The sequence below is a fragment of the Nelumbo nucifera genome, chromosome 6, assembly GCF_055504915.1.
Source record: "Nelumbo nucifera cultivar China Antique chromosome 6, China Antique-T2T, whole genome shotgun sequence".
In the NCBI taxonomy this organism is placed as follows: Eukaryota; Viridiplantae; Streptophyta; class Magnoliopsida; order Proteales; family Nelumbonaceae; genus Nelumbo; species Nelumbo nucifera.
The window spans coordinates 53,758,304-53,774,279 of NC_142654.1; the positions used below are offsets into that span (position 1 = coordinate 53,758,304).

General features: G+C 35.9%; 1 protein-coding gene across 1 annotated transcript; it reads right to left on the reverse strand.

Annotated features, from left to right (window-relative positions):
* Positions 1–3,389: 3,389 nt before the first annotated feature.
* LOC104590110 (39S ribosomal protein) lies at positions 3,390–14,861 on the reverse strand. The gene is made up of 2 exons (XM_010248647.3): positions 14,401–14,861; positions 3,390–3,699 (listed from the first exon to the last, which is right to left on the reverse strand). The coding sequence occupies exons 1-2, from the start codon at positions 14,755–14,757 to the stop codon at positions 3,670–3,672; spliced, it is 387 nt and encodes a 128-aa protein (XP_010246949.1). The 5' UTR covers positions 14,758–14,861; the 3' UTR covers positions 3,390–3,669.
* Positions 14,862–15,976: the final 1,115 nt, after the last annotated feature.

The following is a 15,976-nucleotide window of genomic DNA, read 5'->3' on the forward strand; positions in this document are numbered from 1 at the left end:
GTTTAATCTTCTTTGAAATTTGATTAGTTACAATAGGCTTGTAGCGGCAACATTTTTTGGCGGCAGCAAATAAAATCGACCACATGCAACCACTGATCAGGGTTTTCTTGAAGCAGAAACCTCTGGACAGCAGCAAAGACGTTCAAAACCGGCAGGTTCTTGCAGGTTGCAGTGGGAGATTTAGGTAAAACAGTGACCTTTGGGCGGCAACGAACTTGTATCGAACCCACTGGCTAGGGCTGATACATGGGTAGCAGCGGCAACTTTCAGTTTCAGAGTTTTAGCTTGCAATGGAGATTTCTTAAAAAGGTGGTTCTTACTCCAACTTCTTTGGTTCTCCCAAATTTTGTTTAAATTTCAGAATGCCCAATCTTACCTACACCTTCCATCTATTATTCCCATTTTTTGTTCAGATTTCAGAATGCCGTCTTATATTTCCTTCATTTCTCTCAATTTTTTCCCTCCACTTCACTCTTGATGATCACCATTGGTTCATTAACAAAAAGATTTTCGGTGTGTAACAGAGGGTTTTTCCCTGTAACAGTCTAGTGTCTAAGAGGGATTTTCAATTTCTAACGGATTGAACCGTTCAACCTGAGTGGTTGAACCATTAACCCAAAAATCAGAGGTCAGAACGATTCTGTTTCCGGATCAGTTTTTAAAACCTTGATATGAACGACAAAATGCATCCCATCATCCTACCATGCAGTAGGAAACTGATAAAGAGACGGTCTTGACCTGATCTTGGAGGAAAGGGGAGGGGTACTCTTACTGAAGCGCATAACCTCCATGAATACTGGGGCCAATTCGTGATAAGCCACATCAGCAGATGTCACCATGTGTACAGAGCTGACATGGCATATCATATGCGCCCGCGAGTTAGAACTGCAGTAGAATGGTGAACGATTCAATTGTTAATAGATAGCAGACCATTTATTACCCGCCAAATTTAGATTGTACTGGAATAATGATATTAATAAACTAAACTACGAATGATCAAAATATTATATATTATTAATAAAAAAAATTAAAAATAAGTTTGACATTATATATCAAAAACAAAATAAATTATAAATGATAATTGGAAGGACTCAAAAATATCATTTGATGAATTGGAAGCAGATTTGTAAACCCCTCAAAGAGGATGGTTTGACATAACTATATCTCTCCAACATGGCACTCCTAGGCAGGTAGTTATGGAGATTCTGTGATAAATCAAATGATCTGTGGAGGGTCATTATTGCACAGAAACATGGCCTTCAAAACAATGGTTGAGATGCAGCTAACCTAATTCTGACCATCCTTACGGGTGTGATGTTTGGCGAGGAATTTATAGAACTTTACCCTCACTTTGTTAATGGGGACGAGCACAAGGCAGGGGAGATTGATAGACTGGAGTTTTAGAAAGACGGTGCATAGATTTGCCTCTTATGGAAAATTTTCCAACTCCGGATCTCCTGCCCACAAGAACTTACAACACACTACCTCCGTTCATTGGAAACATCTCCCCGTGATAATACTATGTAGGAGGATGAGATGTTCCCATGTGTGACTGATGTTATGTGGGTAGAGGTGGGCAGAGTTCAGATAATGAGGTTTTGGTGGCAGGCTCCCATGTTATTATGCAAGGTGATTCAACGCTTTGGGCCCCCTCTTTTAGAAGGAATTTTAATGATCAGGAGCTGTTTCAAATATTCGACCCGCTCTGCTTGTTGCAAAACTCAAGAATAAATCCAAGCTTCCAGATCAATGGATATAGCTTTGGTTTAAAACCGGTTCTTTCTCAGTTAAATCTTTTTATAATGGCCTGAGGTCGGAATCCACCAACAGTTTTCCTAGTAAAGCCATACAAGTGGGATTGTTCCATTGAAAATCAAGTTTTTCTCCTAGTTGGTTGCACTTTGCAGAAGACATGCCTCACTAAAGCTATGTTGATTAGGAAAGGTCTGAATTTGCCTAACTCCCTACGCGAATTGTGCAACCAAGAGACAGACTTCTAATCATTTGTTTATGCATTGCAAGTTTTCTGCTAAAATCTGGTCTCACTTTCTCAAAGTCATTTCCCTCCAAGCTTGCTCCCTGGTTCAGTCAAGTCCCTTTTTGAGACCCGGAAAGTTGAAGGTATGACAAAAAAGGGCAGATCCCCTTGTCGGCAATTCCCTTGGCTGTTACTTGGGCAATTTGGAATGAAAGGAATAGGAGGATTTTGAATAAAAGCAAAACCAGGAAGAGGTGCTGATCAATCAAATCATTGGTAAACCTTAGAGGATGGCTGAGTATTAATCTGCATTTCAAGAATGACCCTTTATATAGTTCTTTTTTGGCTATTGACTTTTTTGGGAGGCCTTAATGGTATTCATTTGTACAGTGAACTAACACACTTGTATATTTCTTTTTGAACACATCAATACAATTCTACTTCTCAAATAAAAAAAAAAAAAAACAAAATTAAGTAACCTATGATGTTGTAACCATACAACATTTAAACCAACTTTATTAGTACATATTGCATAAATATGGTACTGAACAGAACAGAATGATTTGCAAGAAGGAAAAAAAACAGCAGAACAATGAACAGGATTAATGTAGTAGGCCCTATATATTGGCATCAAAGTTCAAAATATCACAATATATCAGTGCATATCGTACAGTATGTATTGGTTTTTAAATCCACTAAAACACTATTTACTAGGAGTTGGGAGATTTCTATATGTTTAAATGTTAGAACACCTCTTAATGTACTTATCTGTGAAATAGCCAAATACTGGACTGAGCAAATAAAAAAAAATACATCACCCTTTGGAAAGTCACGGTTGCATATCAAGAGTATTGATACTTTTAACCATTGTCAGGAGGCTTAGTTAAATTTATTTAAATATAGGGGCAAATTACTTAAATTAATATACCTTGTAGTTTCACAAAAAAGAAGAGAAGAGAGATAGAAGAAGAAAGGTTGATGGATGTGACTGGTTCCACATGTAGCAGAAATTAAAGAAAAAAAATGAAAATAAGAGAGGAAGAGAAAATAAGATGGAGAGAAGAGGAGAGGCAACTAATGGTGAGCTGGGGTATGGATTTAATAGTTTAAAGAAGAAAGGTATTTTCTTTCAAACATGGAGGCGCAAAACCAGGATTATGATAAATTGTATTATGCATGTGTTAGAATGGATAGATGACCCTAAACGTTTTACCAATAGAAGGCTATTTGTGTCAAGTGGAGCCACCTGACAGGGCATATTTAAGTAATTTGCCCTAAATATAATCATATCGGATTTTATCAAATCGCATCCAATTATAAATGGATAAATTCAAATAACCCTTAATGGATTTTATCAAATCGCATCCAATTATAAATGGATTTTATCAAATCGCATCCAATCGCATCCAAATAACCCTAAATATAATCATATCGAATTTCATCAGTTCAGCCACGATACCAGTTGCATTAATATAAGGTACACATCTGTAACATGTTAAAAAACTATGAACCAATCCATATCTGCTGAATGGTCAATGTCAGGATGCAACATGGGGATGAACAAATAATGCATATAACCATCACCACCTTATGTTATTTCATTTACCAGGATGAAAACCTCTAGTAGAGTGGCTGATCAGATGTGTATTGATGATGAAGCCAGTAGAAAATCAATCACTAGCGAGGTGAAGTCATTGTTTTTTCTCTTCTGCCTTCCTTGGCTGGAATGGGGAGGAAGATTGACATGAGTACATTAAAATTGTCAACAGTTCTTAATCATAACCTAAATGTAAAAAGAAAGCAAGGCATAATTCTGTTAGCGTGTATTCACAACATTGGAGGATCTAACCTTTAAGGATTAATCCATTAATGAGTTATAATTATTCTTAGATCAAATTCAAGAAAATATGAGGATATCACTTTTAATTTAGGGCATAAGGAATTTTATTGAAAAACAAAAATATAATTGGGTGGGTACAAAGTATGATGCCTACATAATAGGCAAACAAAATAACCTTCTATAAAAACAAGTGCATCATAAGCGAGGACAAGCATATTAGTGGAAACCTAAGGCCTAGGAGAATCTCCGATATGTGGCAAGATGTGGTAAAGGTGAGCTTTGTAGTAGTGAGGTTAGGGGTGTTCATTGTTCGGTTAACCAACCGTGGGCCTATTTTTCAAACCGAACCAGTAGTACCAGTTTTTGGAAAACCAGTAACCAAAACCGAACTGAAGCCGATCGGTTAACCGGTTGATCAGTTCAGTTAACCATCAGTTGGTTCAACAATTTTTTGGTTTTTTGATTTTATAATATATATTATAAATAAATATATAAGTATATAATAAAAAACTAGAAATACATATAAATATTAGATTATAAATAATAAATAATACATTATATATTATAAATATATATATTTATATATAATGCATATATATTCATTTATAATATATAGATAATATAAAATATATATGAAATATATACATAAATAATATATAATATAAAATATATGTATACTGGTCGGTTCAATTAACCAGAATTTTTGGTTTGGTCTTATTGGTTTGGTTCGGTTTTTCATGATCACCCCTAACTGAGGTAAGACCTCAGAACTCACAATAACAAAAGAATAGCAGTTGACCTTAAATGATTGGGATGAGACTTAATTGAGTCGATGGTCATTTGGTCCACAAGCATAGGTTTTTGGGGAAAAAAAAAGTTGTCAATCCTAGAAAAGAGCTGAGGGTCCAATTATAGTTGAATCAGTTCTCTGAAGTCAAGGAATAAAAAATCTATCAAAGAAATGCCTTAAGGACAATGAAAACCTAAAAGAGAAAATAGTTCATCTTCTTCAAATCCTTCCCTAAACTAAATCATTGAAAATGAATTCATACAGGACCTGAGCTTCCATACCATAGCAGTAGTTTACCTTGAAATTCAGAGGCATTAACATCAACATAAATGCCCTGATCTTAAATTAACTCCTTTGATCAAAATTTAACTTGGGATATTTCCTTGAACATTTTTTATGGACTTTGACAGTATATACATGTGAAATAGCTGCCCCTCTAATTAACTTCATGTGAAATAACTCCCTATTGCCTCTTCAGTTTTCCAATTCAAGTCAGATTTTTTTACAAGTCAAATCTTATTCTAAAAAGCACACCCATCCCCACTTTCTAAATTCACTCACCAATCAAAGAAATCCAACCAGAAAGAAGAAAAAGAAGATAATATATACGGTTCCGAGATCTTCATTGCACAAACTACACATGGTAATAAATAAGAATGAGAAAGATGGAAAATCAACCAACCAACTGATCCAGGATACACTCAAAAAGAATGATCAATAATAACCTCCCAACTACAAAAATGTATGGCGATGACCTAATAGCTGAGATGGTCACTTGGTGTCCCTCCGAATGTGGAGGCATGGGATCAAACCCACATAACTGCAGGCTCTCAATGGTAAGGTCAGTGGACCTAATGTGCACCCTGCTCTGTCCCCACCCTTTAATCCCCCTGTTATGTGTAATACATTTTTTTTTTCTTTTTCTGGACTGTAAGGTAAAGTATTTCATTAAGACCAAATAGCCAAAATACAATATAGCCCCTGTACAGAGAGAAACAGTATGTCCAATACAGCCACCCCTCAAAACAAAAACTATAAACTCCTTACAAAAAGGAAATCAAAATAAAAAAAGGAACATGTCTATTTTTGAACAATGAGTGGTTTTCCAACCAAGAATGCACTATCCCCAAAATCCTGTTGAGAACTTCTTTTGAGGTTTGTCTTCCTTAAAAGATTCTACTATTTCATTCACTCCACATTACCCAGAAAACTGCAGCAAGGAGGATGCTCCATGCTACCTTTCCAGCCCTAGTTAAGCCTCCTAGAAACCAAGCCCCTATGAATCCCTTCACATCAGCCAGGAAGCACATTTTTAACACCAAACAATTTCAACAGACTCATCCAAACCCAGTAAGAATAATCACAGTGTAACAACAAATGGCTAGAAGACCCACATCTCCATTACACAGTGAACAAGCCATATCCTCCTCCTCTAGACCTCTTCTGACTAGATTGTCCCTAGTTAGGATCTTATCCAGCACTGCAGACTAGACAAAAAATACGGTTTAGATGGAACAGACCTGATCCAAATCCTGTCACTTGGGAAAGAAAAAGAATTCTCCCTTGTCAAGCTGTTATGTGTACTATGTAATACCAAAAAGAAGGCCACAAAAATGTATCATAACAGAGTACTATTTCTTTCTTTGCCAGTGTATGTTGCATATGTCTGCTAGTGGTTTCAGAACAAACTACTGACTTTGTTTCTATCAATCTCCTTTCTGTTCCATCCATGCACTCAATAGGGAGCAAAAAGGCATTATCCTAGCCATTGCCCTATACATGTATATAGATGGGTGAAACTTTTCAATGGGTTCAGAAAAGTAATACAGATATAAAATAGTGTGACCAATGGAAGAAGTTTCTGCCCACTCTCTTATCAGATTCATCAAGCTCAACCACTCTGTCAACAAGTGGAGGGTGGGAATAATGGTAATCCAAGTACTATGAATCTGTGTTCATTCCTAATAAATGTTTCTCCTGAAACCATACAAACTTATGATGACAAAAATACAAAAGTACAAATGAATGAGAACCATCTTGAAACGTTCATGAAAAGGCAAGTTTTCTATTCATGGCTTTATTCTCCAGTATACATATGGCCCATGAACCAATCAACCTGGATGGCTCAACTGGCAACAGTCTTTAGATGGATTACAGCTCATCAAGCATTTTAATGCCCATCTATGAGCAAAAATGAAACTAAACAAAATTACAGATTCTTCCAAGAAAATCAGGAACCTGAGTTGGTTGGCAGAAAAAGTCCTGATCAAGTAAGATGAGTGCATATAAGGGTAAAGTATGCTTTCTAGACAATAAACCACTAGCCTAGTTGGTAAAGTATGGGGAGGTCCTTCATTGTTATTTATTAATAATTACTAACCAATAAACCACTAACCTTCCCTAGCCAAGATAGTCATTCTAGACAATAAAATTCTGCATATGGCACCAACACTTGTGTCTTGATGGAGGAGATCTAATCCAAATCCCTATATTTCCCCGTCAAGACACACCAAAATACAAAAAAAAAAAAAAAAAAAAAAATGATCCTATCATGCAAAAAGTCCATTTGGATGGAACCAAAGTCAAAAAAAATTGCAACCAAATTCATAACTTGCACACAAGTCCAAGTTGGATCCCAAAATGGTCCAACATCTATGTGGTAAAGGGTTATTTGGTTTCTTTTCTTTAATTTACATATTATGCAAGACAGTGTGAGTAAAGTTTAGACTAAATCATCAACCAGGTGATTGCCTAGGCTTTTTGTAGGCCTATTGCCTAGACAACTAACTAAGATGGCATTATAGATAAAACATCCTAGTGGGAGCAAATAACTACTAATGCGCCCCCTTTATATATTGGTATTTGGTACAAGTGTGTATAACCCATTTTCATTAGATAGGAGTCTATGTAAAGCTTAAAACGTATTTGCATGTGTTTTTTTTTTCAATTTGAACCAGGAATGTTATTCAAAAATATTGTTATTGTTTTGAAAATTGTCATTTCATTATCTGTGGTTGTTTAGTTTATAGTTAAGACAATATTCCACAATGTTTTTGCATGGTTATATACATGCATAAATAAGAGTTGATATATTCAGCAGGAGGCCCCATGGTGCATGTTGTTTGCTGATGGCATTATTTTAATCAATAAAACTAATGAAGCATTAAATGCAAAATTAAGTTTTTGGACAAATACCTTAGAAATAAGAGGTTTTAAAACAAGCAGGTAAAAAATAGAATATATGGTAAGTAAATTTAATAATAATAGAAAGGAAAATCAGAGTACACTTAGGATAGGAGATCAAAGAGATAACTCAATGTGACCTATTCTGGTACCCAGGCTTGATAATTCATAACAAGTGCGAGATTAAGGAGGATGTCACACATATAAATAGAACAGGATAGGCAAAATGGAGATATGCATCCAGAGTCTTATGTATCAGGAGAATACCACTTAGGTTAAAGAGAAAATTTGATAAAGCAGTTGCAAGGCCAATTATAGTTTTGGATAGTCAAGGAAAAAATATGAGTGTGGCAGAATAGGGTCAGAAATGAAGTCATTCGGAAACCTGAAAGTAGCTCCAATAGGTGATAAAATGAGAGAAAGTAGACTAAGATGGTTACAGCGCCCATAAGAAGGGGATAGAACGGCTAGCGGTAAACCAATAAGGAGAAATTATTTAAGCACTCATAATTTAACAATGGATGTCTTTAAATAAAACAGAATGGTGAAACAGGATTCATGTAGCTGACCCCATTTTTTGGGATAAGGCTGCTTGGATGATGATGATGAAATAGGTGTTGATATTTATTCATTCATTTTTCTGGCTTGAGCAACACCTAAATAATGCTAAAGTGCCTAGCATTATCTAATTGCCTTATACATTAATATAAGAAAATATTCAAATTTTACAACCAACACCATTCCATTGAACAAAATTATACAAAATCTGAACAATGCAATCAAATTAACGACATCTACAAATTCAAATTCAGTAACAATAAAAGGTGTATTCACATATTTTTCTGTTGTTTTCCTGTTAGACATCTACAAGTATGAATAGGCATATCCAATTTTCTGAAATTGAACTTGTTTTGTAGAATAAAACTTTCTGGTCAGATAAATGAAATGTTAATTGAGTTTTGTCAAAATTATCTGCTTTGCAAGTTGCAACAATCAAGATGCGTATTCTGCTGGAAGATAATATGCAGTATTTTTTAGTTTCCATATACAAAAATTAGGCGAAATAGTCCCCTCTTTTCCATGTAGAGCCCTAGTTAATAAATACATATACAGGTAAAATGTAATTGCAGTACATGAAAGGTCCAGGTATGATTTGTTTTTGAAAATAACCATTGCCATCAAATATCTGATTAGATATTTTGACAAGGTCAATAATAATAAATAGATCCACATATATTGCAGGCTATATAGTCTGTGTGTGTGTCCTTGTGAATGCATAAGTGCTAGGTAGTAGAGTCAAAAAATTTCAAAATAATGAATTTCTCCTAAAAAAGGGAAAAAAAAAGAAATCACTTATCTTTAGAAATTAGAAGGATTTTAAATAATAAATATAACTTTGGTAATGTTAAACCACTTCCCATTCTTTTTTTTTTTTTTGATGAATAATAATAAGTTTATTAATTCAAAAGTTGATTTAGAGTTGTGAATTCATATAACATCCGAGGAAGAGGCACAAGCTACAGCCCCTCCTTGAATTTTACAAGTAAACTAGGAAAGAAATACAAAAATCACAGCTGAACCCAAAACAATTCTTCCCTATTTACCCCTTGCTTGGCTAACACATCTGACAAAGTATTTGCTGATCTCCCCACCCACTGTACAGTAACCAACATATTCCCTGTCAACCAACTGAATTTCTTCATTTCATTCTTGTAGCGCCATATAGCCTCTTTAGGATTTTTCAACCAACCCACCACCACTTTGGAGTCCCCTTCGATTATTAGGCGTTGTACCCCCATTTGGTTTGCAAATTGCACCCTTGTACAACAGCTAATAGCTCTTCTTTGATAGAGTCCCCAACTCCTATGGGGCCTGAGTAGAGCAACAGAATCTCTCCCTTTTCATTTCTCAAAGCACCCCCCATTCCGGATAATCCTGGATTACCCATACTACTTCCATCAAAGTTCAACTTCAGTGAGCCTTCAAATGGAGGAAATCAGCTTGTAATTGCTTTGTCCTTTATGGATGAACACCTCGCTATTGCTAACCAATTTCTCCAAAGATCACTGAAGGAGAATTGATGAAAAATTTCCAAGGTCTTCAGCCAAAGTATTGCCCTATTCAGCACACAATCTTTCAAATCCTGACTATTCCTTTCCCTTTCTTGAAAAATCCTAGCATTCCTTTCTTCCCAAAGAGTCCAAATCAGGGCAGCACGAGCACATCTCCACATAAGTCTCCCTCTTTTTGTAGGCCAAGGGAAAGTAGAATGGTTGAAGAGCATGTGAACGTCTGCTGGTAGACTCCAACTACTCCCAAACAATGAAAGTAGCCAAACCCAAAAGTCTGCTGAAAAGGGACAGGATATTAGTAGGTGGTAACAATCCTCGCCGTGAGCTCTATAGAGGATACACCAATTAGGATAAATACAGAGGAAATGTCTTCTCTTTTGTAGGTTATTGAGGGTGTTTACTTTCCCATGGAATACTTCCCAACAAAACACCATAATCTTTGGGGGAACTAGCCTACACTAAATTTCCTTTGACGGAAAGGATTGTTGAGTCCTTCATGTCTAATGCTATGGATCCCTATGTAGGTTTGTTTATTCTTTTTTGCAGAATTTGGAATTAAGTAATCCATCTGTTAAAATATGTCCTAAAAAAATCCTATGGAACAAAATAATAAAAAAGACCATGTTTCTAAATTTGTCTCCCCCCTAGAAAATCCATTGGCACCTAACTGGGATTTTGGGTTTTGTAGAGGCTTAAGGGAGGAGGAAATTGATTGCCTACCTAGTCTGTTAAGCCTCCTTGACTTGACAAAGTTTGCTTAGACCCTTCTGAAGTAGATAAACGTGTTTGGGCACCCTAGCCAACTGGGTCTTTTTTGTGTGCTTCTTTTTCAGGTCCCTTTCTCAGTCCCCTTCCAACCAGCCCTTCCCTGTTAAGGAAATCTGGTGCAAGCCTATTCCCCCTATGATTTTGGCTTTTTACTGGGAAGTGTATTATGGGAAAATAAACACCTTGGATATTCTTCAAAAGAGAAGACCTTTCCTTTGTATATCACCTAACTGGTGTATCCTTTGCAGATCTCATGGCAAGGACTGTTACCACGTACTAATATCTTGCTCCTTTACCGCAAAGTTATGGGAGTGGCTCTTCTTGATGTTTGGGTGCAGGTGGAATAGGCCACCAGAAGTAAGCTTGCTTTTTGATCCTTCTACCTTTCCATGGCATCAAAAAAGAGGAAGAATCATATGGAGGTGTGGTAGAGCTGCACTGATATGGACAGTGTGGGAAAAAAGAAATGCTAGAATCTTCCAGGAGGAGAGGAAAATACAAGAATTGAAGGAGTGCATTCTGCATAGGGTAATTTGGTGGATAAAATCACTGGATTCATTCCAGCAATTCTCCTTTAATGATATATGGAGGAATTGGTCAGAAGTAGCAAGTTGCTCCCCTTTAAAGACTAGAATCAGTTTGAGTTGTGAATCCCCTCCTGAAGGTTTTTTGAAGCTGAATTCGGATGGTAGCAGTCAAGGTAATCCAGGACCCTCTGGAATGGGAGGGGTTTTGAGGAATGATTTGGAAATGTGGTCCTCCTTTACTTGGGTCCCCTGGGGATTGGGAACTCTACTAGCAAAGAATTGCTAGCTGCCATCCAGGGTGTACAGCTTACAGTTCAGCTAGGTGTGCAACCAAGGTTCAAAGTATCGACACGTATCAGCCCGTATCGGCCGATACGTATCGTTCCGGGACCCCTCCAATACGCCCCTACAGTGGGTGTATCGGGGGTCTGACCGGTTCAGGGTGTGGAGAAGGAGCCTGACCGGTTCAGGGGGTCTGACTGGTTCAAAATATCGGGCATATTGATATTTTGAACCTTGTGCGCAACAACTACTAATATTCCAAAGTGGTAGTGGGCTGGCTACAAAACCCTTAGTCTATCATGTGGAGCTTTAAGAATGAAATTTAAAAAAAAAAAAAAAAATTAAGTGGCTGATAAGGAGCCTGGCTGTTAATATTAAATGGTGGGAAGATCAGCAAATGCTTAGGCTGACTATCTAGCAAAGCAAGGGGCAAACAGAGAACAATTGTATTGGGCTCATTTGTAGTCTGAATTTGTTTTTTCTGTTTTCTGTTTCTTCTTGTTCTTTGTATCTCCAGATCTTTTCTTAATGAAATCTTAATCATTTATCGAAAAATAAATAAATGTGATATACAATTGGTCATAAAATTGTGGCTATGTAGGGGTATAAGAAACTGATTTTTTTAATTATTGGCTAATTGATAGAATTACAAATGCGGTTGGTGTTATAATTTTCTTATAGGAGAAGGAATCAAATATGTTCTGAGAGTATGTCAGCCCCGTTACATTTTGGAAAGCAGAATCAATATCATCCAGAGTAAACAAGTAAAAATCTGAAACTTGCTGCAGAAGGAATCAAATATGTTGGGGTGGGTAAATCTCTTCTTGTATTTATCTTAAGATATCAAATTTTATTATTTCATTACTTCTCGAGCCATGCAATGGATACATGCATCTCTATCAGCCATAAAGTGAAAAAGGCTTGGGTTCTTTCCAATGGTCGCACTTATTTCCACTTCTCTTGCTGATTGACAACCCCTCTTCTACACTCTTGTATAGTCTCTAATGCATGCAGATCTGTCAGTTCTTCAGTTTCTTTATTCAATTGCTCTATTCATGCTCAGATGCACAGTGGCATTTGGCTCAAGATGAAGTACAATTACATACAGTACAAGGAACACAAACTAGGGATAACTGGAGGATAGCTTTGTTAATCTAATTAGGCAACAGATAAATACTTCATATGTTTCTAAAATACCTTACTACATCCAGTTACCATCAAAATGACAACCAAAATCACTTCAAAGATAATAATAGATTCTAGCAGTCCCAAAAAAATCCAATATTTATCATGATTTTTTTTATCAATACAAATATTCATATTATGATTGGCTCTGATAAAACTATTTAAAGAACACTAGTTTCACCATCATAACCTACCTTGTCCCATCCACCTAAACTAGAACCAGAAGCGCTCCTATGCTCCTTGTTTAAGGTCATATCCTATGCTGATGGCTGAACTAACAAATTTTTTTCTCACTACCTAAACTAGCATTCTTTTGTTTTTATTTTTTAACTTGCCTTTTGAAACCCCGAGTTTGAATCAAATCATTCCTTACTATAAATTAATTGTGTCTCATTTGACAAGGTCAAACCATCGCAATTTACTTTTCAATTATCTAATGACCCTAAGGTTGTTTTTAGTTTGGTAGAAAATAAGAGAGAAACAGAAAGTTAAGGGAAAGCTCTTAAGGAACTCCACAAATTTTGTTAAGAACTTTCCCTCAACTTTCTGTTTCTTTCTTTTTTTATCAAACCCAACATAGCCTAAGTTCCTCAGGTTTCTCAGATTCTAATTTCACCCCTCCTGTATACAAGAAAATATTTTTCAATTGCCTAAATGTGCATATATTGTATCTATGTATGAGAGAGTTGCTCAATTATAAAACCCCAAGATAGATTCACTGAATCAGAGGCTACGCAATGACACTTCAATTAGGTTCGAGGTACAAAAAATATATATATACAAAAATGTCATCACTATCATAACACATGACCAAATAGAGCTCTTTTGCCACCACTTTCATAAGCCTATATAAACTAGAAGTCCAATGGAGCAAGGGCCTCTTTAATATGTAAGTAAAATCTCCATGGATTGCCAGATCATGTTAACATTATTTATGAGAGCCTCTTGATAATGACCATAACCTTCAGAAGCCCAACGACACCATAGACCGAAACTCTGTATCAGTGATATAAATTCAACTCTTACTGAGCTTCTTGCACATGAAATTACATTCACTTAATGTAAATGATGTAATACGCAAAACAAGAAATGTTGATTCAACAGAAGTAATATGTAAATTTGTAGTCAAAGTCAACAGAAATCAGTGGTACCAATGAAGGATAACCCAATTACTAATCGAAAAAAGAATGACATCCAAATTCAACTCTAAGAACCTTTTTCCTCCTGAAAAATGTAAAGTATAGAATAAATTTTTTTCCCTTATCCGGAGATGCTAAAATCTGGGAGATAAAGAACGACCTAGTGATTAGAGCAACCTTAAAATTGAATCAAATCTAGCTTACTCATTGAACAGAGCATCATGATCGTGAAGCATCAAATCCATAATGAATGACTGTTCGAAAAATAGACATGAAATAAATTTGAGAAGTTCTCCGCTATCCAGGATCCAGGGGAGGCACAAACAAAAGCAACTAAGTTTGAAGGATCAGAATAAAAAATACAAATATAATAGAACTTCACTGTATCAAACTACCAACTTTTGGATGGGAGACTATAAGAAAAAGAATATAATGTGCAGGATGGATGCGAAATTCAACAAAGCCATTGATTATGAAGCAAGAGAAACAATAAGATGAGATACACAAACCCAACAACAGTAGAACTCATGAAATTGGCGTACCCAAAGAAGAGTTCGATAAAATGCCACAAATAAGGAAGCAACCAACAATAATTAAACACCAAAATGAAGCATAAGAGGAAGAAAATTGAAGTACCTTGGTTCCAGGAGCGTGCTGGCGGAGCTCCTCTTCGGGGATGATGACAGGCCAGGCCTCACCAGCCTCACGAAACATTTGCTCAGTCTCGAGGAGTTGCCCCTTCTCCAGAATCATCGTCCTTATGCTCTGCGCTGCGGTGGAGGTAGCATCAAAAACCTCCTCAACACCATTGACGAAAGTCACAGTGATCTGAGGTGGATGGTCGTCTGTCCGTCGCTTCACCAGCAACTGACAGGCTGGGTTCGACTCCTTGGCCTTTCGTGCATTGCACTGCGCCAGGAACTCCATGCACGCCGCAGTTCGTGGGTCCAGCGCATTGAACTCGATCTTCACCTTCGATAGAAACTTCAGCATTCTGTCCCTTGTAAATCCCCTGTAAACTAAGACGACTGACGGACGAATTACGATTGAGGACTAACAAATATGGAGCGACATATATATACCGAGTTACTGACAAACCACAAAGGATTGGGGAGACTCTGGAATCCCTCCCGCCTTAATCAGGGTTGGGCGACCGGCGACAGGGGATGGCTTAGTGGTTTAACTCGGACCGGATTAGGTCGGGTTGAGGTCAACCCTATCCTAAGCACAAGGTTCTGAACCCCCAACCATAATTTTCAATTTAAGGGTTATCATAAAAAATAGAACCTAAAAATTTGGTTAATCGCATCAATCGGTTTGGTTTTGGTTTGATATTTTTAAAATGTTATAGGATCGATTCAGTTTTCAATTAACCTAAAAAAAACCAACGGTTAACTGAATTGATCGATATATATTTATATATTATATTTTTTAATATATGTTACATATTATTTATGTATTATACATAAATATATATGCATTATGTATATAAATGTATACATATATTATATTTATAATTATCTATTTTATAATGATCTATTAATAATATATAATATTATATATACTGAAGAACTAAATTGGTCAAAATCCAAAACTGGTCAACCGGTTAACTAGTGGTATCGGATCGGTTTCAAAAATTTGTCCATGGTTTGGTTAATCAAACCGTGAGCACCCCATAATCTTTGATCCAATCCAAATGTGGCATTTGATAACATTTTTCAGGTCTGAAAACTTTGCTTTTAAGATGCCACTAATGTTTGGGTTTAGGTTTAATTAGAAGAACTAAAATACAAATTCAGATTTGAATTGGTAATACTTTTCAGGTCTAAAAACTTTTGATTTTAAGATGCCAAACACAAATTCATATCTGAATTGGTAATACTTAGTTTCATTTCTTACTAAAATCAAACACATTTCATATGTGATAAAATGACATTAATGCTCTCATTATTGTCATCTATTTAATGATTACAACAACAATAATAATAATACTATTATTATTATATTTCAATAATATTGTTAAATATTATTTCATAATATTAAAAATAGTATACAATAATAAATATTATTACTAAATATTTATCATTTAATTAATAATAAATAATATTCTTATTTTAATAAATAATAGTAGTTAGAAATAATATTTATTAATAATGGTAATAATAGTAATAATAATAATAATTATGAGCGTCGGGAAAACGTTTCACTTGGG

Bases quoted from the DNA above. Each gene is read 5' to 3' on its own strand.
- LOC104590110 (XM_010248647.3), bottom strand. From the start codon at position 14,757: ATGCTGAAGTTTCTATCGAAGGTGAAGATCGAGTTCAATGCGCTGGAC. The intron at 3,700-14,400 runs GTACTTCAATTT...TCCCCATTCCAG, and splicing joins AGCACGCTCCTGGAACCAAG to CCAAGGAAGGCAGAAGAGAA.